Below are 25356 nucleotides of genomic sequence, written 5' to 3'. Positions count from 1 at the left end.
GTTTTGAGCCTGTTTTGCCCTCCTCCTAATCCATATCTCACAGCAGGAAATGTGTAAATAATTCTAGTGGGTACACTGGCATTTAGCCAGCACTAAACCCACTACACCTGGTAACCCAGAATAGGTTTCCATTGCTCTGGAATTGGAGCTCACCTTGCTGGAAATCCCATGGGTGCCCTTATGTGTCAACCAGCTGCCCTGGTTGCAGATCTGCAGACTCCCATACTTGCAGTGTCTGGCTGCTGCCTCAGCTCCTCAGGCCAGTGGGGCCCTGCAGCCTGCTCTGTTCCTGGCAGAGGCTGAGCCTGCCTGGAGGTCTGTCCAACTCTTAACACCAGGGCATGTGTGCTATGGGTTGACTCAAAGCACCGGGCTGCTCTGGGTGCTGAAGTGACTTGTTCTCACTTCTTCTCATACAGTTGTATGCTGTAACTTCTGCTCCAAGTACAAGCACACCGCTTTCTGTTTTGTATTTCGCTGCAGAGGGAGTCCCAAGCCCCATCTCCTCCATGCCTCGGTGGGGAGGAAAGTGCAGACCTCTGGGCCACTTTGGATCTCTTACCTCTCTCTGGCTACAGTGTGACATCCAACTCCCTCTCAGCTTTGGCTGAACTTGCCCTCCTTGAACATTGGTGACTAGAGTCATACACAGTATTCCTGTTTAGTTTTATTCTTCTTCATATCTTTACAGAAAATGGCACATAAATCACAGATGCTGGATGACTAGAAGTTGTTACAGCTCCATATCTCAAACACCTCAATACTGAATTATTTTCTCACTGTATATACATTATTTACACTCCATGGGCTATCATCTAACACGTCAAACGATGGGGGGGGACGACAAAGACAAACAGGGGTTGGATGACTGGGCTTAACCCTTTGATGGAAGAAAAACAGTAGCTCTGGGAATAGGGTGCTCACAGCTGAAAGCAGGACAGAAAGGGTCACCTGGAAGTCACTGTCCTACAGCTTTTGGAGGGAGAATAGTGCTTTACTGGGATGGGAAGGTGATGGTACCATGGAGTGAGTTTGGCTGTGTGGGTCTGCATGTGCTCCTATGGGATGTATGTACATGTTACAGGGTGTGTCAGGGTGGATGTGCATGGCTGTCATTCCCTTTAACACTCAGAGGGTGAGCTGGACAAATTTAATTCAATAAATACATTAGGTGGATGTTGTTGTCTCACCTGGAATAATGTATTCAATAAATAAATTCACCATTCATCCCCTCTGCAGGGGTGTAGGGTTTTGGTGTTTAGGGCAGAGTCCAGACCCAAGTGCCCAGCCCTGCAGGAGCCAGTGAAATGGGCTGGGGTCAGCTCAGGGTGCCAGGTGGGACCAGGGTATCATGCTTGTGGGCCAAACCTGCCTCTCCCTGCCAAAGAGAGGCAAAATATAACTGCTCTTAAGCTGCAGTCCCTTCCCAGCAGACCTCAGTGCTGGGCAGGGAGAGATGGGTGGAAGGTGCAAACCACCCTAGACGGATGGTCATCGTTTTGTGCAAGCACTGCCATGGGCTTGTCCTGCTGCAGCCTGGGACAGAGGCAGAGGTGATGGCCAGCAGAACGTGGCATGTCTGCCTGGGGCACGGTGGGACAGGGCGCAAGGGGAAGGGGCCTGGGCAGCACTGGGCAGAGATGTGTACCAAGGAGAGGCATGGCAGCAGGGAACAGGCTTGCTTTAGGTTGGCAAATGGGGTTTGGGGCTGCAGCAGAAGGAAAAAGCCCCAGAGCTAGTTGTGAGGCTGAAGGGACCAGAGCCTTAGTGTCATTGGTGGCAGTGATGAGGTGACATTTCCCGGTCCCCCAAAAGGAAGGGGGGGGGGGGGGGTGAGGAAGGCCTGGTGGGGTGGAGGAGCGAGGGGCAGGGGTATGCTTTAGGGGAGCAGGCAGTGGGCATCCCTGCCAGGCAGCCCCAAACACAGAGACCAGGGCCCCTGTCCCTGGCAGGGGTGGCCGGGGACACCTGGCAGTCCAAGGGGGAACATGGCCCCCAGAGGACACAGTGTCTGTCGGGGCTGGCTTCTGCCACCTCTCTTCCCCCTAGATCAACTTCTCCTCCTTCTGCGATGAGTTCAACTTCTCCGTCTGTCTCTCATCCTCTGCCACTGCTGCCTCCTCCCCTGTCTCCGGCTTCCTGCCTGGGGCTGGGGTGTCCCCGGCAATGGTCCCCAGGACTTTGGTGCTGTGCTCCTGAGCTTTGGCCCTGAGGGCAGCAATGCTGTTTTCTCTCAGTTCCTCCTGGGAAATGGTGGTTTTGGGATCAGGACCCCTTTCTTCTTTGTCACCTTTGTCAAGCTTGGGCAGGGCCTGGCGCTCCACCTCTGTCTTCCTCCCCGCCTCAGCCGCTGCCTCCAGAGACTTTTTGTGCATCCCTAAAAAGAATTGTTGGTATTCGGGTTTAGAAAAGCGCCTGGGCATGGGAAAGCCATCTTGAACTGAAAACAGCAAAGATAAAGAGAGGCCAGAATTAAGGAAAAGCAGAAACCCTTGCTTCACACAGCAGTCACGGTGAGCCACTCGCTCTGGCCCCCGTGCGAGGGCAGCCCAGGCAAGGCAGCTGCCTTCTGGGGCAGCCCAGCATCTGTGGATGGTGGCTGGTCCCAAAGGTCTATAATTACTCTCCCCTTCATTTCTCTCTGTGAACCTGAAGCTAACTTGTTCCTGCATGGACATGAGGGTCTCAGACAGCAGCATAGTTGCCTGAGCTTCACTGAGACTGGGGAGGGAGATCCCTCATTAGGAGGGATATTTCTATTTCTGTATCAAATCACAACCACCTTTCTGCCTCTCTCCATTTCACACAGACAGAAGGACAGGAGAGCCCATTGTCAAGATGCCAGACACTACTTTTGGGGCAGATCCAGCCTGGAAGGTCAGAAAGAGGGAAGCAAAGAGCAGGAGTGTGACAGGGTAGCTGCTACCTCCATGTTTCTTTCCCCCATAAAACCAAGGGAAACTTGGACAAACCCAGAGCATTTGGGAGTCCTAGCACCCCACCCAGCATCACAGGGCTGGAGGAGTGAGACTGGGATGACCTCCTGCCTTGGGCAAGGATTGGAGCACCTACTCCAGAGCTGGGCAGGAAGGATGCTTGAGCCATGGGAAGTGAAGGTTAGCACCAGCCTGAGCATGTGGGAAAATTTGTGTCCCAGCCTGAAGGTCATGATCCAAGGTGCAGCAGGAATTTGGGATTAGTGGTCAAACCCTATTGACAAGGGGCATTGGCAGATGGAGGCATCAAGTCTGGCAGGATGGGGGGACCTGCTGCCCTTCACCTGTTTTCAACACAACTCTGATTTCTTCCTTCCATCCCTCTGTCTCTACCCATTTGCCATCCCCCATGAAGTTGGCTGGTCTCTTACCCAGGAGCCAAGGGGCACAGGACTCCATGATGCCATCCTTGGCAGACTTGAGGATGGATTCAGGCAGCGGGATGGAGTGACGCACCATGGCACCGTAGAGCCCGTACTCAGCCATCACACTGCTCCTGCCCCAGCACTTCTCCCTCTTCCGCCATTTGGCCCGGCGGTTCTGGAACCAAACCTGGAGCAGGCGACAAGGAGGGACATCCTTTCTGTGCATGGAGAAGGCGTGCCAGACCCCTTCCCACATGGGAACATGCATGTACTTCTGCAGCATGATGAAAGCATGTTTATTCCAAAGGCAACACAACCTCTTCCCTCATGCAACAGACATTGGGTATCTCCCTCCCTCCCTTGAAGGAGTGGTGAGGGACAAGTGTGAAAGCAGGTCCCATCCCTCTCCACATGATGTAATTAATTTGCCATTGCAACGTCTTTTTTTCTAGTGGCTTTTGGCTCTCGTGCCTGGGATTTTGTTTTATTATTTACTGTCTGTCTGAGCAGCAGTACAGGGCTGCAGGCAGCGGTGCCTGCAGAGAGGGCTGGGATGGGGTTGGCTGCTCAAAAGAAGGGGGAAGCTGCTCTGTGCGCTTTGGCCTGAATTCCCAGTTTGAAAAACCCCTCATCTTCTCAGAAAATTGGCAGAATAATCTCTGAGCTGTGACCTGGGGGGCAGTGAGCAGAGAGGCGGGCAGCAGTGGCAGGGAGGGGGTGATACTCGCAGAAATCTATTAGTGCTCTCTCTCCGATTTCCATTCCTCTTGTCTCCCTCACCCTCCTCCCTCCCCGGCTCCCCTCCCTTCCCCCCCCACGAGCAGAGGCATCAGCTTTAGATGAAAAATTGCTTGAGGTCTATTCAGAAGGAGGCAAAGGAAGAGTCAGCCCCAGGGGCAGCCCAGGCCTGATTGAAAAATAAGTTAATTTCAGTTTGAATCGATAGGCCTCAGGCACTGAAATATCACGGGAAATTAAAGCAGCTGGTCCCCAGGGAACCACACCATTGACCTGCGCTAATTAATGCCATGGAGTTACCAGGCCCCTCTCCGAGAGGCAGTCCCTCCCTCCCCGTGGACACCCCAAACACCTCCTCATTTAACTAATTAGACTCACAGAAAATTGGGTGTTAATTTGTTTAGGATTTTTTTTCTTTTCTATTTTTTTCCCTCCCTTTCCCGGAAAGTACACGGCAGAATGGAAATGAATGTCGGGGTCTCGCTGGCAGATGGATGCTCGGGGTCACTCCGCAATCTTCTCCGACTTGATTGCTTGATTAGGTCGTTAGCACATTAAAAAAAAAAATTGCTTGCCGTCTGGCGCTGGCCTGATGAGTGGGATGAGGCGGGAATCGCCTGGGTAATTTATCTTTTTATACTGCAAAGAATTTGATTTCAATCTGCAGATATATGGAGGTGCCTTTGACACCTGTTTAACATTACAGAGCTGACAGCTTAACCCTCTCTTGTCCCCACTACTCGTAGCTGTGGGGGAGCTCTGGGGGTCTGTGCCAGACCCAGCTCTGCTGTGGGGACCATCAGACTGATGCCACAGAGTGATGTCCCGGTCTCAGGTGGCAAGGCAATACCACCTCTTCTACCTTTGCAGAGGAGAACTGCCCAGCACTCGTGGCAGGGACAGAGCTGCAGGGTAGGCAGGTGGGTGGCTTGCTAGCACTGATGACAGCCACCCTTGGCCATTCCCAGGAGCCCAGTCAGCCTGCTCCCCCACACAGCTCTGTGGAATGGGTGGGGTGGTGGTCCCACTGGCTGTGATCCCAGCTTCTCCCAGCAGAAGACACTCTGTGCATGTCAGAGAGGATTTTACCAGGCAAAGGAAGTAGGCTGCTTCACTACATGCCACCTCCTCTGCATGATAAACAATCTGATTTACACTTTCATACTGCCAATCTGTAACCCCTGGACCGCAGATGGTTGCAAATCCTCCAGGGTCTAAGCAAAGACCCTCAGGAATGCAGATCTTCCTCTCTTCGCCCTCTCCTCCACACCTGTGTGCAAGATGGGTTTGCTTGGCTGTGCAGTCAGCAGGATGCTGGCAGAGGGTCTCACTCCAGGTCATGCACTCCTCCCATTCCCAGAGTGCAAGGTGCAGAGCTGCAGGTGCCTCTTTACTGATGCTTTTACCACTTACCCTTCCTCTTCCCTCCTGCCTTGATACCCCTATCATATTCCCACATGCCTCATGCTCCTCTTCATTTGCCCTGGCCGGGTCTCAGCCTGCCCCAGCACTACCCACTGCCACTAAACCTGCTACCCTGGAGCATCCCCTTTTTCATGGCAGTGTTGTGCAAATACTGGAGGCAGCAGAAGCTTTGCCAGCTGGCAGTCCAATTTTGACTAGAGCTGGTAGAAAATCTTCAATCAAAAAATGCTGATTCAATCACACAGAAAAAACTGTGTCCAGCCAGTGGAAGTATAATCAAAATTATCTATAGCTTTCTTCTGAATGCTGTATTTTAATCTCAGCCGCCTAAGACATGCAAAACCTATGCTTTAAAGCCAAATGAGAAAATCAAAATTGCATCAACATCTCAGTAAGATCATTCTGAGATTTCCAAAACAAATTTTTGTCATTTGGTGGGAATTTCTCCTTGGTTTTGATTAGGAAAAATAAAAGTTTGAAATCCCAGAATGTTTAGCAGGACAGAAATCAGGAAGACTGACCATCTTGCTTTAATACCAGCAACCATATCTTCATCTGAGGCATGAAATTAAGTGAAACCAATGGTGCTCAATACTGAGTATTGTTGGGATCAGATCCCAGTCAAGCACCTCTGTCACAAGCTCATTCTGAGGAACACTGGGTGAAGAGCTCCAGCATGGCACTGGCAGCCCTCATGCCATTTCAGATCAGCAGGATTGTCCCCTGTGTCCTGTTTTCATGGTTTTGCCCTCATTCAGATGGCTCCATCAGTGGGACTTTCATTTATGAGATCTCAGCAATTTCTTCAAATTTATTGATGTGTTACCAAAATTTTCACATGCCTTGATTCTGAGCTGAATTACACGATGATTTTAGTAATTCAGAGGTATTTTCAGCTGAATTGGTACATCAATCACAACATCCAAATATGCAGTTATTTATTATTGGCACCCCACTTTTCTGGGAGAGGGTTTCACCCTTACACTTTACTCACCTTACACATCTCTTGTGGTTTTTGAATTCTTTGGCTGCTTATTGTCCTTGTTGGAGATATCTACTCTACAGCTTCCTCTGACTCTGTGAGATTTGGTCTGCTTCTAACAATGTCTAGGTTTGTGCACATTTCCTCTTGCTCCTTCCCACCCCATGGATTGCTCAGCTTTGTGAAATGCTTTACTTACATTGCTCTGTGCTGTGCACTTCCTTCTCACTTGTTTTCATCTGGTTCTCTGTTGCACAGCCCAAAGCATGGTGAAAAGAATGTGTTTCTGCTTCCACACCTCATGGGCAGTGGTGAAAACTTCTGATTAATTGTAGATTGAAGCATGTCACGTGTTTGTGCAAACCTGTCACGATGTTATGTGCAGAGGTGTCTTTTGAACCAATATGTTACACCCCAAGAAGTTTCACATCTCTTTATTTTCACACAAACCTCCTTTGTGAAACCTGGGAAGCCTATCCTACAAAAATGGACAATGGAAAAAAGTGGGCAGGTTTGTCATGCAGTACTACAAAGCCTTATAAATGAGAATATTTCTAACTTAATCATCACCTAATTCTCACCTCCATTGCCCACTGCCAAAAAAGCAATAGAAGTTCAGGCACTCCATACTTGACTACAGAGTTGCAAAGGTTTTGGAGTGGGAGTTCTGCAGTGGGAGTTCTGGAGTCAAGACAGGCAGGGATAATCTCGACAACTTCTGCCTCTGAATCACAAATGACAACTGATACTTCAGATTATTGATGATGCAGAAGAGCAAATTGTAGGAGGAGAAATCTCTCATTTTGCAAGGGGATGTGAGATTTGACACATCCTTGTTACCCACATTCATCATATTAGTTTGTTTACCTAATCAGTTCCTGAAACATTGTTTGCTAAAGAGAGAAATCTCCCTGAGGTTGGCCATAATTCAGAAATCTGAATTAGTAAAGGGATCTTTTAAAACATCTGTGGTGTTCCTGTGTATTGTTTCTGTTTTGTTTCAACCTAAAAGTTTCCATAGGTAACACACATTTTCCTGGCAACTACTTTCCAAGCTAGGACACAAAGACAGGAGAATTGATATTGGAAATTTTTCTTACTAATATTAAAAATATATATTTTTTTCCTGCCCAATAATTCCTCATTAATAAAGAAAAATTCCAAGCTTGGTAATGGTGAAATTTTGCTTCAACAAATCTCTCATCCTGCCTTTGGTGTTCCAACAGGGGCATTTCAAGGAGCGAGGTTTGTGGAGCGCAGGCCAGTCCCAGCCCAGAGCAGCACAAGCTGAGTGTCCACTAGATGGCCACAGACAGATGCACGTCCACACCTGCGGACACACCGACACGGACACACCGACACGGACACACCGACATGGACACACCGACACGGACACACCGACACGGACACACCGACACATCCACACCTGCAGACACACCGACATGGACACACCGACACGGACACACCGACACGGACACACCTGCGGACACACCGACATGGACACACCGACACGGACACACCTGCGGACACACCGACACGGACACACCGACACGGACACACCTGCGGACACACCGACACAGACACACCGACACGGACACACCGACACATCCACACCTGCGGACACACCGACACGGACACACCGACACGGACACACCGACACAGACACACCGACACGGACACACCGACACATCCACACCTGCGGACACACCGACACGGACACACCTGCGGACACACCGACACATCCACACCTGCGGACACACCGACACGGACACACCGACACGGACACACCGACACGGACACACCGATGCGGACACACCGACACGGACACACCGACACGGACACACCGACACGGACACACCGACACTGACACACCTGCGGACACACTGACACGGACACACCTGCGGACACACTGACACGGATACACCGACATGGACACACCGACACGGACACACCTGCGGACACACCGACACGGACACACCGACATGGACACACCGACACTGACACACCGACACTGACACACCGACACTGACACACCGACACGGACACACCGACACGGACACACCGACACTCCAGCCCTCTGCCAGGCTGCAGGGAGCAGCTGCACACAGCTGTTGGCCAAGCAGCACCTAAAGCAAGGGGCAAAATGGCAAGACCCCCAGAGCCACGCTGAGGCCATCTCCCCAGCACATGGCCAGGCAGGTGTGTAGGTTCTTTGTCTGTCACTTCCACACTTGAAGCACTCTGGGAGGTCGAGCTGCAGAGCAGACAACACCTGCAGCTGCCCTCTGTGTCCAGGGCCCTGTTGCCATCTCAGTACCCAGTTCCTCCTGACAAATACACCTCTCCCTTCCTACCTCCTCCCTCTCCAGCCCAAGACTTAACAATGGCAGTGGTCAAACTTAAAACCTCTTCTGAAAAAACAGTGATGTCTTCATCCTCATATCAGACAGGACCTGTGGCCCTGGCTGGGTTCAATCTGAAGAAGTGAACACTGAAAAGGATGGCCTCATATCTTGCTTGGAGCATGTCCCCACCACACCCATGATCACTGGGGCTGTATAAGGGACTGCTATGAGACCATGAGGTCTGACTGTGCCCTGGGGCTTCCTCAAACCCCTCCCTTTTAGCAATCACTACAGAAAAACTTCCTGACTACTGGTGGAGACTGCACCACTTGTGTAAGCCTGGAAACAGTTTATTGCTGTCTTTTCAAATGTAACATCAAAGTTATTGGTACTGTTTATGGTGACATCACTTTCTATGGCTGGTGTAAAGTGGTTATGAAGTTAAATGAGAGCAGTAAAGGTTGCACATGGGCTGCATGGCTGATCGCAGGACTCATCATTCCTCTTCTTGCTAAACACTGGGAAAGAGCTTGCTGAACTCACTTTAGAAAGAGCAATTCCTGTACACAGCATAGCAAGAGCCCTTCCTGATAACTGCTGGAGTTGTGTCTGACCCATTTGGCTAATAGGTCCAACCAGAGATACAAGCTGAGCTGTGAGACAGCACTCATCCTTCTTGAGTGAAGCCATGATGATCATCCAAGCTTGGGTCTCCTCTAAGCTAAAAGCGTAACAGAGCGCCCATTTGAATATGGGCTTAATTGGCACACAGCAAAAATGTACACGATATTACCATGCCATCAGTCCCACAGGCTAGGCCTGTCTCTGAATCCTGCTCTTGAAAGCACTACATGGGCCAAGAATAACTGTTTGTTGCAATTTATCTGACTTATGCAACCAAAAGCTATAAAATCCCACTTGACCAGGAAACATGTCTTAAACTGTGCTCCTTTGGTAAATCTGGGGTTTTCACCTGACCTCATGTGGCAACAATTTTTTTTTTCTTCTTGTAACCTTCTTGTTACAAGGTTACTTCTTGTAACCTTTCAAAAGCAAAGAGCTTCATTTGCTGCAGGGATCCCATCTTCCCCAAAGAAAAACAAGTGTGCACACGATGTGCAGGGTCAGAATAGTGAGATCAGTGGTTCAGCACACACTCAGTCTGTGCATCACATCTGCACAGCAAATGTATCTCTGAGGCACTAACTGCACCACGGCCACACTGTGATTCCAACTGGCCAGAAGCTTAGCTGGCACTGCAGTATTGGCTCCCATATGCTGGGACCTGGCAGATCAGCACCCACATTCCTCTTTTCTTAACATGCTGAGTGAAAAACAAGAAAAATATCAGGGCCATAGATGCATGATAGTCACTGGAAGGCTGACAAGAGTGCAGTCATCATCCTAATCCACACAAACCCAGGGAGACATTTGTCATTGTCACAAATAGTGATAGTGCACATCCATCCTTTAGGTGATCACGGTACCTGACTCCATTAACCAAGCTGCTATCCTGCCTGAATTATTTCATTTTGCCTTCTTTTCCCCGACTAACACTGCTCTGCAGGTCCTCTAGCACAGAGGAAACCTTAGCACAGAACATCTGTCTGTAATGCACTCCGTAATCATGCAAGGACACACTGCATTATCACTTTCATGCTAGAGGGGGTGAGTCAGGACAGTCAGAGGATAACTGTCACATCCCCTTCACAATGCCTTTCAATGGGCCCTGAAATCAGAGCATGGGATGCCAGCATTCCTCTGAGGCTGTGGAGCACTCTGGACCTGCCCCCTGTATGCCAGCATCATCTCCATGGTGCCCTGCCCTTCATCAGTAGACATTGAGCAAAGGGCAAAGGTGCTCTCTGACCTTCTCCAAAAAAGAACATAGGCACCAGAAGCTGTGGACCAGCAAGAGATGGAGTCTGCAGTACTACTGGTGCCCACTGTTCCCTGAGATAAGACTCAAGCCCGCCCCTGCATGCATGGGGACAGTCTGCAAAGTCCCCAGGGGGTGCAGCACATGCTCACTAATGCACTGCACCCTTGAAGCATGAAAGCATTAGCTGCAAGATATCTATACAAACATGAAATTTTATAAAATGCTGTAAGATGTAATCAGTTTCCATGCACCAGCTTGGGTGGGCCTTCAGCTCTCTACTCCTAACACATGTCTGCTCCTGGCTCTATTTGTTCCTCAGCTCTGTGTACCCTGAACCTCCTTTGGTTCACAGCTGAGGGTTTTTCACATGACATCTTCCAGCTGCAGAAAACTGGTGCTGCAGGCACTGGTTGCTGCTGTGCTGCTGATGCCTGTAGCAAACACCACCAGCTCGGGCAGAGCCCAGCTGATGGTGTGACCTGCAGAACTGGTGACACACAGGCTGTCCAGGAATGCTGCTCCCACCAGGACAGCACATCTGAGCTCACCAGCACAGTCCCAGGTAGCTCTGGCCAGGACCCTCCCTTAGCTGTCACTTAGACACTGAGCCTTGATCTCACTCATGGTCATCATATAAGCTGAAGAAGTTGGTCCAGTCAAATAAAGAGTGGGAGGTGGTGTAATGACAGTCATGGGGCACTCTGAGTTGGAAGGATGGCAGTGAAGGGACCAGAGGCACTCTGAGTTGGAAGGATGGCAGTGAAGGGACCCAGAGGTATCAGAAAGATGTGATGGACATAAAGCACGTTGTCTTGGAATGGACATCACTGGCATGTCTGGCTATGAGCACTGTCTGGCACAGGTACCTATTCATGCATGTTCATAGGACTGGGATGGCTAGATCTTTCCAAGAAGTTTTTTTATCAACAACTCTCACAGTTCAGCCCTCCCTCTGGGGGAGCCAAGCAGTGTCTTTAGAAATGAAAGGGTAGCACAGTGAGAAAATATTTTGCCACGTGGATCCTGAAGCGGCAGGTGAAGCAGAGCTTCCCAGAGGCGTGGGTGGGCAGCCTGTCTGTGCTGGCCTGCCTGAACAACACAGGTACAAGCTAACCCAGCCTGGCAAGGTGCTGCTGCTTATCCACGTTGTAGCGGGTCAGCTACAACAGCCAGGCATGAGTCAGTCCCTAGGTTACCTCTAGACCACGGAAGGGACATAACCCCTATGTTTATGAATGTGCAACATGCATGGCATGAGCATTTATATAATTCACAGAAAGGTGACCAGATACAAGCAATTCTTGGCCTGCATTCCCCTGCTACAGGTTTGAAGAGAAAGCTGTAGCTGAAAGCTCCAGTAACAACGTGGCAGCCATGGGTTCCAGCTCTGCCTTTGCTCAGACATTTGGGAGCCTACCAGTTACCTGCTGAAAGTAGGGAGTAAAGTGTGCTTCTCACACCAGGCAGGTCCTAAACTGAACACCTCTTGCTGCTGCTCCCAGGACAGTAACACCCAGGGTAGACAGAAAAGCACCTAATGCTTTTTCACAGCCTTTGATGAAGTGCCCTCTGGAAGGTATCTTAGTTGTAAGATACTGTAGGAACAGTTTGATGTCCAGTTCCTCTTTTCTGCCCCAGAGAAGGAGCTGCCAGCCTCATGTACATGGAGACTGAGGTTCTTGGCATGTCTGCTGAGGATTGGACTGCTCTACAGTGCCTGGGCAAAACCTGGCTCACACAACATCCACAGAGAAGGGGATGAAAAGGAGAGCAGGTTTGTGCTTCCAGAGAAGAATCAGAAGAACTTGTTGAGATCTATCAGGGTAAAAGAAAAACACTACAGAGAGAAATAGATCCATTAAGAAATAAAGGGGAGAGTAAATTAACTGAGTGTCTAAAGCGCTTGTGTTATTGAACTGTTAGAAAAATCTCTATTCAAAGTCAGGAAAGGAGGAAAACTTTGTAATAAAAGGTCATTAAAGGAAAACATGAACGCAACCATCAGCTGTTTCCTCTGCCAGGCATCATCTGCCAGGAAAGGAATTAACTACTGAAATTGCTGGGATAAAAAATTATTTTTTAAAAATCAGCTGTGAAAAACCACAGTGATATCAGAAGAGAGAAAAGAAAGTTCATCCTTAAGTGAAGAAGTGAATACAAGTGTTCCCAGCACAGGGATTTGGGACAGTACTTCCAGAAGAACTAAAGTGATCGAGGAACTGCAATGCCTAAGCTAACTCAGAGAAATGTTAGCCTTAAACAACTGTTTTTAAGAAAATGGGGGGATGAATGCAGAGAAGAGTTGTCACAGCCTGGCATGTACCTGCAGAGCCATTCCTGATTCTCTTGGGCATGATGGGGAAAGCCTTTGCCAAGGCACTCCACAGAAATGGGCTTCAGCATGTTTTGTTGCCCACCTGTCTTTCCTCTCACATGGAACTCGTGTGACCCAACACTTGAAAGCGTTGGATCCCTGCTGATAGCATCTCCAAACCATGGAGAGAGCAAGCAGAGTCACTGCAAAGAGCCCTGTTTCCCTCCAAATACTGTGGAGGAGCACATCAGTTCCACAGTCCCTTAACCTGGGACAGAAAGAACAGAGCAGAAGGCAAGAACAGGCAAGTTTGGTTTTATTTGGTTTTCTGTCCCATTTAGAAAATTGGTCAGTGGCTAAAGCAACTCAGGGACTGAACACAGAGGGATAAAGCAATAGATGGGCAAAGAAAATATTCATAACACTCTACCTCCACCTCTGCACTAAAAAGACCTTTTAAAACTGCACCTAACAGCCCCAGCTGTAGCAGGGTAAAAGGAGGCAATCTTCATGGTCTAGCAACAAGCAGGTGAGTCCCCACTTCAGTAAACTGAAGTGTCATTCCCAGCATTTTCCTTCTTCTCTCCTGCCACATTTTCTTTCTCTGTCCAAAAGCATGTAGTGTAAGACTTTTCAGACAGGATTCCCTTTGGAAAGGCTTGTCTGGGCCCCTGCTCTTGCCCATCACCCAGCCCCTCTGTTTGCAGCTCTGGTAATTAACTTGTAAACGAAGTTCTAGCACATGGGCTGAAAACAGGCCATAGATAAAGGGTAATGAAAACAATCCATTAGAGAAAGGGCCAAATTAAACAACTCTTAATTGAAAAATGGAAATGAATATGAATTTAGATCAACTAAACAAGCATGTTATTGAAGAGGCAGAAAAGTGGATGAACTCCTAACATACCAATTAAAGACATGGAGGCAGAGATGCACCATATGCCATGAGAAAAACTCATAATAAAATTCTCAGTAAGCCACTAAGTTTGATTAGTTTTATTACTCTCATTTGTATACTTCCTACATTTCTAGAAGCATAGGGGAAGTTTATGGCACTTATCACAGAGTCATGGCTTCCCCCAGTGCTCACGAATTATTGGCAAAGGTAGACAGCACTAACTGCCCAATTCTATTTCATGATTAACTGCTTGCAGGGCTCTTAAAACATATAAATAAAATAAATAAAAAATATAAATTCTGAAATATAAATTCTCTTAAGACATATAAATAAAATAAATAAAAAATATAAATTCTGAAATGGTTGGCTCACACAACAGCAACACTTTTGGCTTGTGCTTCACCTTGATAATCTACCTCCACCGACCCTAAACCACTCTGGTAATTTCCTTCCAGCTGCATGGTCCCCGTGAATGTGCTGTATTGAGATACCAGTAAGAACCCACTGGTAGCATGCTTCATGCTGTTCTTTCTCTGTTCTATGTGGAAGAGTCACCCAAAATTTTAACTAGACAGGTCCTCACTTCTTAGAGTAACAGTGATAAGCTTAGGAGATCCAGCACCACCACTTTCTGCAGCACTAAGTAATGCTTTGGCAGCCATTCCAGGCACACGTTCAGGAAAGGTCACCAGCTGCATGGAGCAATCACAGCATTCCATACTTACACCGTGGGACTCAGACTACACCTCAGCACTCTGCAGCAAGCAGGAAAAGCTGGCAGGAAAGGGAGAAGCCAGGGCTGCTAAAGCTGTATAAAACTAATTTTTCCTTCATGCTTTCTATCATGTTTCTTGAGGGGACTCTGTGGGTTCACTCCTGAGCTCACACTCAGTGCAGGTTCCTCAGGCCTTGTCAAATTATGCTCATCTCTAAACAGAGAACCTTTTCTGCAAAGCTGAAGGCTCTGTCCTTGCAAAATACCCTTGGTACTTGCTTTCCTCTAAATGATTACTCCTCCTGATTCCTCCATCGCTGTTCAACTCCTGAAAGGGCTTCACAGTGATACTGAAATGTGTTAATCTGATAGCTAAACCAATACTTTTTCAATTAGAGATTTAGTTGACCTTGTTTTGTTTTTAGCAAAAATTGGCCTCTTAGCTGCCTGACAAAGCTTGCTGGATGCACAGACAATCCCCACTCCACACACAGCACTGGCCTCTTCTTGGCATTCCTTTTGCTTATGTGAGCAACTTTATTTGTCCCAAAATTTGTCATCCAATAATTACCATACAATCTTTTAACAACAAGAACTGACAATTTTTAGGAGCTTTATTACCTTTTTTAATTGACTACTTCCCTTAAAAGGTGACTGACTCTAATGTCCCTACAATAGCAGTCAGGATCTTATTTTTTTGAAATACTGATTAATCAATTTGTTTGATCAGCAGGAGACATACTTTAAGGACAAACATACACAATCATTTCAATAATCCCCAATTCAAACTGTTACTGAATTTTAATATTGTAACTACTCAGTTTAAAGTTTGGAACTGTTATGTATTAATAAATTCAATAGGGATAACTTATCTAAAATCTACACATTACAGTTAAGAGATTTGTTATGAGAAACAGTGATTTAAGTGATTTGCAGTATTTGTCAGCCTCGGGACATTTTTAATACTTCATAATGTTTATTAAGGATATACTTCCCCACAGGAATCTACTTACCTCTCTCAGATTTTACAGAACAGTCTGGGTTTATTCCAGTACTGGCACTTCAACTCCTATGAATATTCTTTTAAATACATTGATTAATGTGGTCTTTTTCAATTATCTTGCAAAATAGCCACAGTGACATCTGATCTGCCTTGTGCATAGTATCTCACTTTTTAAAAAATTATTTTCCCATGCTGCTCAATGGGAAGATGCTCATTTTCCTTGCAGGAGCAGCCAGCTCAATGTGAGAGTAAGACACACACAGTGTGTGTCTGCCTTGGAAAAAAAATACACTTTCATCTTCTTCTTAAACGAAGGGTTTGAATATTTTTTTCCTGGATTCAATGTTCTCTTAAACCAGTAACTTTCTTGGCCTCTGATGGCTATTTGTAGTGTTCTATTGAAGGCTCTACCTGCAAACAGTTCCTATATATCATTCTTTCAATTGCCCTCTTTGAATTTCACTTTCACATCAGATTTCATAGGTGATTTACTTTCTCTTTGACTAATACCTCCTGAGAAATAAATCCATGAATGAAAATAAGGGGTAGATATCAGTCCTAGGTGAGGATCCAATGGGAAACCACATGAAATGCTGTAGAAGTCCACAACATGTGATGCTCACAACAATATTAGAAAACACTTTCATTAATGACCTACAAGAGGGAGAGAACATTGCTGAAAGCTGAGAGGAGCTGCAAGCTACAGTGAAAATGCAAAACTGTAGAGCTCCCTCAGGCAGCTGGAAACTCATGCAAGGGAAAAAAATGCAACAATGTGAAATTATAAATATTATGAAGATGGGAGTAAAGATTCATTGTAAGCTGTCTCTTCCAAGGGGCATTAAATGATGCTAAGAGATTCAAAGCAAGATTTACTGCACTCAGGCCATTCTGATGCAGAAGGTCTTGCCACGGGATATTAAGATATTTATATGTATTCAAAATCCCAGGAGACTGACAAAGTACTCAGTGTCCCTAGATTGCTGCCCTGTGCAGCATCCACCTCCTGCCACTGTCAGAGCTGGTAGGGCTGTAATTATGCTTGCTAGCCAAAGTTAACAAAATTCCATATGAAACCCAGAACGCTGAAGGGAAAAACCTGAGCATAAAATAAAATCTGGCTAAAAGAAGTTTGGAGTGACCAAATTAGATAGATAGAAATAAATAAGGAAGCAAGCAGAGCAGTGCTAATCCAAGGCTGTTTCTGCAAGGGACCACAAGTCCAGCTGAACTGGTGTGAGCACACCCAGCATGCAGCTGTAGGCATGTGGTCCCTTATCTCCAGGAAGGCTGACAGACAGGATGGGCTTTGTGTAAGAAAAACCACATGATTAAGAGATGAGCATGTGATTTTTGAAGGATGATTTAAGGAAAGATCTTTGCAACTTGCTTAAGCAATGATGAAAAACGAAAGTGACAGCCAGGAGAAGAAATATCTTAGATTTATTTAAAGAGTGCGAACTTTATAACCAGGGGGAAAGAATTAGGCTCATAACAAACAGGTCCAAAGTTGAAGAAGGAATATGAGGTAAAATATCAAGAAATATGATCAAATATTGATTACCAAATCAAAAGTTGGTAATCACTTTGCCATGGCTTGTCACACACAAAAAATAGGGACAGGGAAATTTCATAGAATGTGTGGTAAGGGACAATCAGTTGCTGACCTGTTGGAAAGAACAGTGGTGCTCAGGACTCCTGTGTGAGCCTGATGCTCACCCTGGTGAGGTGCTCAACAGATGCTACAGAAATTCTGCTGTTCCTTATTATTTCTCCTTTCATGATCAGCAAAACTGTTATTGACAATCACTTTTTTCTGGAATACACATGCCATTATAATTACACCTGATGCTCAGAACAGCCATACATTGGGGTGCTTCTGCTGTCCAAGTCTAATCTGCTCTCAAGAACAGAGGGGTCACAGTAAGGAGCCCTCCTAGGTTTAAAAGCTGAAATACAGGAAAAGTGGGCAGCTGTTCATGAGCCAGCTGCAGAATGACAGAGCAGACAAGCCAGTGACAGCTAAGATACTTTACCTGCTATTTCATTTCCAAATCAGCTAAAACATTCAGCACTAAAAGGGTGCTTCAGGTGCTGAAGCCATACAAACTGTGTCAGCTCTCCACCTCACACAAAGAGAATGCTTTCAGCTCTGGCCAGAGAAATGAGAATTCAGAGAATTCAACATACTAGATGAACCTCTTCCTTGAAAAGGTCCTTTATGGGAAATCAAAGGATCTTCTTTCCAGCCCAGCACCAAATGGTGACTGTAGGCAACAATAAACCCCCAGCAGTCTCTCCTCTCTTGACCTGATGTCCTACAGGATCACAAGTGGAGAAGTGACCGTCCATCCATTTCACTCTCTCTAAAGGCAAAGCATCAGGGCTTGTTTCTCAGGGCAAAATCCTAATGCATCATATATGATTTCAGATGATGGGCCATTATTTCTGAAGACTGGTGGAAATCCTGTTAGCACACAGGTTATCTACAAGCTGTTAGATCAGCAGGAGTCCTGCCAGGTCAATGGGATAAGAAGCATGAGTTGCTTTTATAAAAATGTCGCTTTTGATTGAGCACAAGAATAATGGTGATGAGAAGGGCTCAGGACAGATGAAAAAAAGGCTACACTTGTTTTGGAGGATCTTCCTGTCCCTGCACGGGGTCATACCTCAGCAGCTTCCAGCATCAGTGTTATCCTGATACGTGCCCTCTGAGCTACTTTCCAAACCCACAAGGGAGCAGCCTCCTGGGCTATCTCTTCAGCAAAGAAAGAGCAGAAGCTCAAGATGCAGCTTGGTGGGTGCTGGATTAGGGATGATCAGGAGAAGGAACCAGGGAAACCCTCCCAACACTGCCTGGCACACAGGACATCAGCTCTCGTGGAAACTGCTATGCACCACTCACAGAGGCCAGCCACGGACACTGTGTGGAGAACCTGGACAGGTTAACTTCCAGCCAGACCAGAACTCCACCTGCTCAGGGCTTGGCCATTATAATCCTGAGCCTTGTGTAGAAACCTGGTGGGAGCAAGCCATGGGGTAAAGTGAGGCAACAGAATCTGCTGGAGCCCACCCTTGTGAACATCATGTTAACTCTGTCCAGTGTGCTTCCCACACTGTAAACAGCAGCTGTTAAGTCTTCTCCAGCTTTCTGGCTGAAATGCATGCCAAAGGCTGGTCCTGGCCCAGCCCTGCAGCTCAAGCTGCTCCTTCCTGCTGGAGGATTCATCACACAGCAGAGATATCCACACCACCTTGTTCTACCGCACCACAGTAGAACAAGATTGACATGCAGTTAAAACCTTAATGTTAAAAGCTGATAACTTTAAAACATTTAACAGGTTAACAAAAAAAAATATTGTCCCCAGAAACTTTCAGGGAAACGTCGCTTGAGGAGGCAAATGCAGTCAAAATGCAGACGTGGTGCAAACATCTGACTGGGACTCACCCATCATTCTCACACTGCATCCTACCCACAGCTGTACTAGCTGCCCACGCCATCCCTGTGCATCCTTCTGTGGCCAAAGGACCAGAGATGAGCTCTTTCCCTTCAGTAATGCCCACCCAGACATGGTCTCTGGGAGCCTCTCTTCTTGCTTTTACCAAAACCTTGAAATGCTGTCATCGTTTTTTTGCACGCCTGTTGTCCTTCTCTGATTTAGGATTCCCTCTGCTGCACACCCCCCAAATCACCGGTACAACACACCACACATAGCACATGTCGACATACAACACACCAAATACAAATCTGCCAAGAATATCTGATCTGTCTGCCTACCCATCAAAAACAGGAGAGTGGAAAGCCTGGGGAAGTTTATTCAGAAAAATGTCAGCCTTCCCATGCCACTACTTTTTCTCCACAGAGGGATGAACATGGCTGAGAGCAGCACAATAAGGGGGTCCAAGAGATATGATTACCTGTATCCTGTCTTCTGGCAATTCTGTTTTCATGGCCAACATCTCTCTAGCATATACGTCAGGATAGTGGGCCTCATTGAAGGCCTTTTCCAGCTCCTCCAGTTGATAGGATGTGAAGATTGTCCTGAGGGGAGTAAAACTCTTTGATCAAAACACAAGAAGCAGCAAAGATGATGAAGAGTCAGAGAAATGGACACTGAAAACAGTGAAACCTGGATAACCAGCTAATACATAGCTTTTCCCCACCTCCTGTGTTTCTGTGCATAAAAGGTCAAGTGCCAGGGTGAAAGGAGAACCAGAAAATGCCAGAAGACAGCATTTTTAACAGTTACAAATCACCTTCCCTTTCAGGGACTTGCCTCTGGAGACAGTGCCTCCCCAGCAGCATGCACCCGCAGTGATGGCAGCTGATCTTGGACTCTGCTGCCTCTTGTGAGGATCATCACACTCAGACGAAGCAGATTCTCCTCAGCACCCCATCTGGAGAGGTGCTGAGCCCCTTCCCAGTTGCTAGTCCTTAGCCCTTTCAATCTCCATCAAATAATCCTTCACCTTGAGTCTCAGTCTTTGGATGAACTCTCCAAATGTTTTCTCCACCCTAACCCACCACTTATCACCAGTTTTCATCTTCCCCATGAGAGTCAGGACCCACTCCCTTCGTCTGCCTTTGCCCTGCCTGCTTCCACTCCAATATCCCACTAGCTGCTCCCTGCCAGTCTGCATTACCCCATTATCCTTTAGAAATCCTCCTGGACCACCCTGGGCAGGCAGCAGCCCAACCCACCTCCACACAGGCAGTTCTCAGTCTGGGACAACCAAATTGAAAAATCAGCAGCTGGAAAGCCGAGACAGATGAAAACCCTTCTCTAGCAGATGGATGAGAACTCCCAGACCACTTCCACTCCCTGAGGGTTAAAACTCCCACCCTTCAACTCCTCCAGTACAGAAAGCACAATTTTTGATAAAAGCTAACAATACTGCAGTGGCAAAAAAAAAAAAAAAAAAGAAATCCCAACCAACAAACAAACAAAATACCCCAAACAAAAACCAAAACAAAAAAGCAAAAGCAAACAAAAAACCTCAACCAAAAAAAATGAACCAAAATAAAACAACCCTCAACCCAACAACAAATTTCAGCCCTTGTGCAAAGTAAATGTATAAATTTACCATCTATCTAAGAAACACTTATCTCCCAGAGGGAAAGAGGAAATAGAGTCTTTTTCTAAAATACATCCAGCCCTTCCGTTCCAGAGAGCACAAACGGAAAATATCAGAAATATCCTCTGGTATACAGAATGAAAAGGATTCCATCAGATCAATAATATTACTAACAAAAGCTGCATGCAAATGCAAGGGACCTGCCTGCAATCAGACCCTTCTTTAAATTCACTCTTAAATCCATTCTCTTTTCAAACAGTTTTTCTTCAACTCTGACAAATCTGTGAACTCCAGGGACAGCAGAGATACACCGAATCACATATTTTCTCTCTCTGGAACCACAGGAAAAATTATTCCAATTTTGATCCAGTTTAGATTTCAAGCATTCCCCTCCATCTTCCTCCGACAGGAGCGCCGAAGCCTGTCCAGGCACACCAGCGGGAGGGTTCTGCTGACATTCAGCTGAAGTTTTCCCTTTTTAGCTCATGCACGGGTAGTCCCTTTTGCAATTCACAATCCACTGCCCCTTTTGGTGCTTCTATCCTTCAGCTATTTGCAGGCTATTGGCCAGTCATCTTCCAGCCTTTCCTTGGTACAATTAGAGGTCTTAACTGTTTAGTACAGAATGTACAACTACAGCCAAATGCTGCAGGTCTGTTTCTGTCTAGAACTGGAAACAAAACAAATCTGAATTTCATTTCCTATCTCTCATCCAGATCAGGACCTGTACACCAGTCCCAGTTGTATTATCATCCAGCCCTGCCTGGGATGTAAAGAAAATTAGCTCGTACTTACTCCAGAGCACCCAAACTGGGAACATTTGCCTGGGAGGGGGCCCGGGTTTGAAAACGAGCTCTTCTCACCGACCCTCCTGTTGCACACATAGCAGGATGTCTCCTGAGATAGTCGGTCTCCTTCCACCCGGCATCCTGCTAAGCTTTCACTGGAGCGTCTTTTAATCCACCTTTCCTGCGTCGTGGCAGGATTGATTTAATTATTCCTAAATCACCCTCAGTGGATGGTGTTCGGCCTCCCTTTGTCCTGGCGCTCTGGACACAGCAATGCCAGAGCCCAGAACGGGATTTTTCGTTTCTGTTTTTAAAGCACAAACAAACCAACTCAATTTTAACTGTGGGAGAAGTCAGGTAAAGTCTATTATCCTGACCGTGCTTGTAGGAAACCAAATCCCAAAGTGGATCTTCCTTTCCTTAAACAGTTTCCCAGCCTTCTTCAGCTTCTTTGCAGTCTGTCTCTGATTCCCAACTATTTAATCTATTGGCAAAATATTTATTTTTTGTAACAAAATATTTAAATTATTTATAGGAATTTTGTCTTGCCGACAGCAAGTATTAAGATTGCTGTACGTGGAGCTGGAAACGGCTTTTATTATTTCTGACAATTGATAATTTTCCCTTCCAAACACCGATCCGCATTCCACCGCAGCTCATGGGCTGCTCAGGATTGCGAATCGGGATACCTAGATCCGCAGCCAGAAAAAATTAAATAAAATTACATCAGTGATAGAATTCCCCACTCCCTATAGGTACGTCCCCATATCCGATTTATTTTGGACGAGGAGAAAGAATAAAGGGAAGGACCCATTGGAGAAGTCGCACGGGCGCCGGGGCGCTCCGGAGACCGGTGCCGGGAAGAATATTTTGCTCCAGGCCGGAGCGGGTCGTCCCCGCCGGGGCTCGCCGGTGGCCGGTTCCCTGGGGACTGGGGCGAAGAGGCCGGGGTGGCCGCCGCAGTCTTACCTGTGCCGCCTCTTCTTTCGTTTCTTGCTCTGATTTAGGGAGGATTTGGACATTTTTCGGTCGCTGGAGGAGACATCCTCGGAATCTGCGGAAAGACAGGCAGCGGCTGTGGGCCGGGGCTCGCTCCCCGCCAGAGTCCTCCCGGGTAGGGCCCGAGCCGCCGGCTCCGCTCCCTCCGCAGCCTCCGGCCGAAGATTTCGTTGCGATCGCGCCGCGGACGGGGCCCGACGCCGGGCGCTCCCTCCAGCGCGGCCCCAGCGCCGCTCCCGATCCGCTGCGGGCAGCTCGGGGCGATACGCCCCAGCCAAGGAAGGCTCCGGGCCGGGACCGGGCTCGAGCTCTCGCCTCTCTCCACCGGAGTCGTTTGCTGAGGCTGTTGTTGCCCCGCTGCTAAAACGCAGAGCCCGGCGAGCTCCACCGAGCCGTAGGAAAACGGGAAAGCTGGAGCCCCCAGTCCGCGGCCGGGGAGCCGCGACCGCCTGCCCCAGCCCGGGGATCCCGGGCTGCGCCGCAGAAACACCGGAGCGGGGAGGGAGAAATTGACGTTTATGGAGCTACCAGCAAAAACATACCCCGGGAGCTGGAGCTGGTGCCCATCCGCGGCCCCCGGCTGCCCAGGGATGCCACGGCCCGCGGGTGTTAAGGGCAGGACGCCGCCGCCTTTGCCCCGAAGGAGCAACCGGGGGACGGAGCAGGGACCCCGTATTTCGATGCGAGCTCCGGTCCCACTGCTGCCCGCGGCGCCCCGCCACCTGCTCGGGCCCGGCCCCGTGCTGCGGGCGGGGGCCACGGGACGGGCGCCGCTGCCGGAGGGAGGCCGGGGATTGTCCCCGGAGCCGAGGTCCGGCGCTTTACTGCCTGCCGCTCTGGGGTACCCGAAGCGGCCGCGGAGCGGGGCCTGCGGGCAGAGTTGTTGGAGGCTGCTGCCGTCTAGGAAAAGGATGCCAAAGACCCCTAATTCTCCGGCAACGACACGGGGTCACGGGGGCCCCTCCGACGGGGCTCTGCGCATCCCTAGGCCGGGCGCCCGGGGCCGCACCATCGGACCGCGGCCGCAGCCCCGGACGGGTGGAAAATACGGTCCCGCCCGCCCTTCTCCTCATTCTCGGGATCGAAACGAAATCTCCCTTCCGCCGCCGAGCAGGTGGCCTCCCGCCGGGACAGCGGCTGCGGGCGGCTGCTGGGTGTGGGCGGCGGCGCTGGCGGGGCGCGGCGGGTCCCCGGGGGCCGGGGACGTGCCTACCTGAGCTGGCCGTCTGGCTGCTGTCCAGCTGCCCGGGGGCCCGGGCCAGGGGCTGCAGGTGGACGCTCTGGGGGTCGGAGAGCACCTCTAGGAAGGTGGGCTGGGTGTAAAAGCCGGGGATGCCGCTGGCCCCCAGCAGCCCCATGCCCACGCCGCCCACCCCGGCGGGACTGAGTACGGAGCGGGCCGCCAGCAGGTGCCCGGCGGGCAGAGAGTCCAGGGCGGCCCGAGGGTGCGACGGCGGCTCCTTGTTCAAGCCCAGGATCTCCTGGATGCCGAAGCCGGTGCAGCGGGGAGGGGTGGGCCCAGAGTTGGACTTGACCCCAGCCGCGGGGGGCGGCGGAGGCAGTGGCGGGGCGGCGGGGGCGGCGGCCGCGCCGTCGGGCTTGGGCTTGCCGGGCAGGCTGGGGGCCAGCGCCGCGCCCGCTTTGCCCGTCATGCTGCGGCCAGCGGTCCCTGGTGCCCGCTCCGGGAATGCCTGGGAGCCCCCGGCTCAGGCCCCTTTTATCCGCCCAGCCGGGAGCCCGAGCGGGGTCAGAGCCGCGCAGCCAATCACAGGGGCCAGCCGCGATTAGGGATGCCAAAAAGCCGGCACCGGCGGCGGCGGGGCCGCTGCTCGGCGGGCTGGGGCCGGTGCCCGCCAGCGGACTGGGGCTGCCGCCCGCCCCTGCGCAAAGAAGGGCAGGCCCGGCCCCGCAGGCCCCGGCCCCGCTTCGCCTCCAGCCGTGCTGGGGAGGTGGGGTTAGGAAGGGAGGGAGGGAGGGAGGGATGGAGGCATCCCTGCTTTCACAAACACACACGGCGTGGGGCACCGGCCCTGGAGGAGAGATGTGCAAGGCTTACGTGTAGGGAAACCACGGGCTCTCTGGCTTTCTTGCTCATCTTGTATTCTGAGATAAGTAAGAGGTCAGAAGAGAAATTAGGGACCTTGGATGTAAGCTAAGAATTAAAACTGAGCAGCCTTCTTTAAAATACCGATCTGGAAGCTTTGCACGTTGGAGAAGCATTCTGCTTTATGCCATCAGAGGATGTGAAACAATTGCTTGGACTCTCTAGATACCCATGCCCATAAACACGGTTTCTGAACCACACAGTTCCTTGTTAACTTGCCTTTTATCATCTGTGGGCAAGATACCACACACTTCAACCCTGCCAGCATTATCCCAGCCAAAGACATTGAACTAAGAGAAAGCCTAAGACTTCCCCTGTTTCACTCAACCTGGGGCAAGAGCTCCACCAGAGCATGAACTGCGACAGCGGTCAGCAGTCCTCAGCGTGGCTCCTGCAGTCTGCTCATGGGGCCAGTTAATCAGCAAAACACCACACTGGAGCTGGGACTGTAGCTCCAGATCAGTGAAAAGTCCATCCTCTGTCTCAGCTTTGAGGAGAAGCAGCTCCCTGTTCCTTAGGTTTTGCAGGCCTATGGGGTGGTTCATCGGGCTAAATGGCTCCAGTCTTCCCTTGAAGGACAACCTGTCCCCAGGGAAAACCCATCCTCCTGGTCTCTGGAAAAGGCTCTCCAGTGCCAGGTGCATGGTGAAACAAGGGCAGGGGAATGCCTCTGAAATCTGTGGTATCTGTCCAGGATGGCCACAAGTGTTTTGGACTGCCCAAAGG

General features: G+C 49.2%; 1 protein-coding gene across 2 annotated transcripts; it reads right to left on the bottom strand.

Moving 5' to 3' along the window:
• Positions 1–654: 654 nt before the first annotated feature.
• Positions 655–24178, bottom strand: VSX2 (visual system homeobox 2). Of its 2 annotated transcripts, none has more exons than XM_086895311.1 (5): positions 23740–24178; positions 22497–22581; positions 19582–19705; positions 3368–3548; positions 655–2377 (listed from the first exon to the last, which is right to left on the bottom strand). In XM_086895311.1, exons 1-5 carry the CDS (start codon positions 24176–24178, stop codon positions 2046–2048), a joined length of 1161 nt encoding a protein of 386 aa, XP_086751437.1. In that variant the 3' UTR covers positions 655–2045. The 2 variants fall into 2 exon arrangements, with proteins under 2 accessions (XP_086751437.1, XP_086751436.1); XM_086895310.1 differs by having other exon boundaries at positions 2013–2440.
• Positions 24179–25356: the final 1178 nt, after the last annotated feature.

This window comes from Cyanistes caeruleus, chromosome 6 (assembly GCF_971803275.1).
Source record: "Cyanistes caeruleus chromosome 6, bCyaCae1.hap1.1, whole genome shotgun sequence".
Lineage (NCBI taxonomy): Eukaryota > Metazoa > Chordata > Aves > Passeriformes > Paridae > Cyanistes > Cyanistes caeruleus.
The sequence above is the reverse complement of the archived record's forward strand: the minus strand, read 5'-3'. Positions and strand labels throughout refer to the sequence as shown.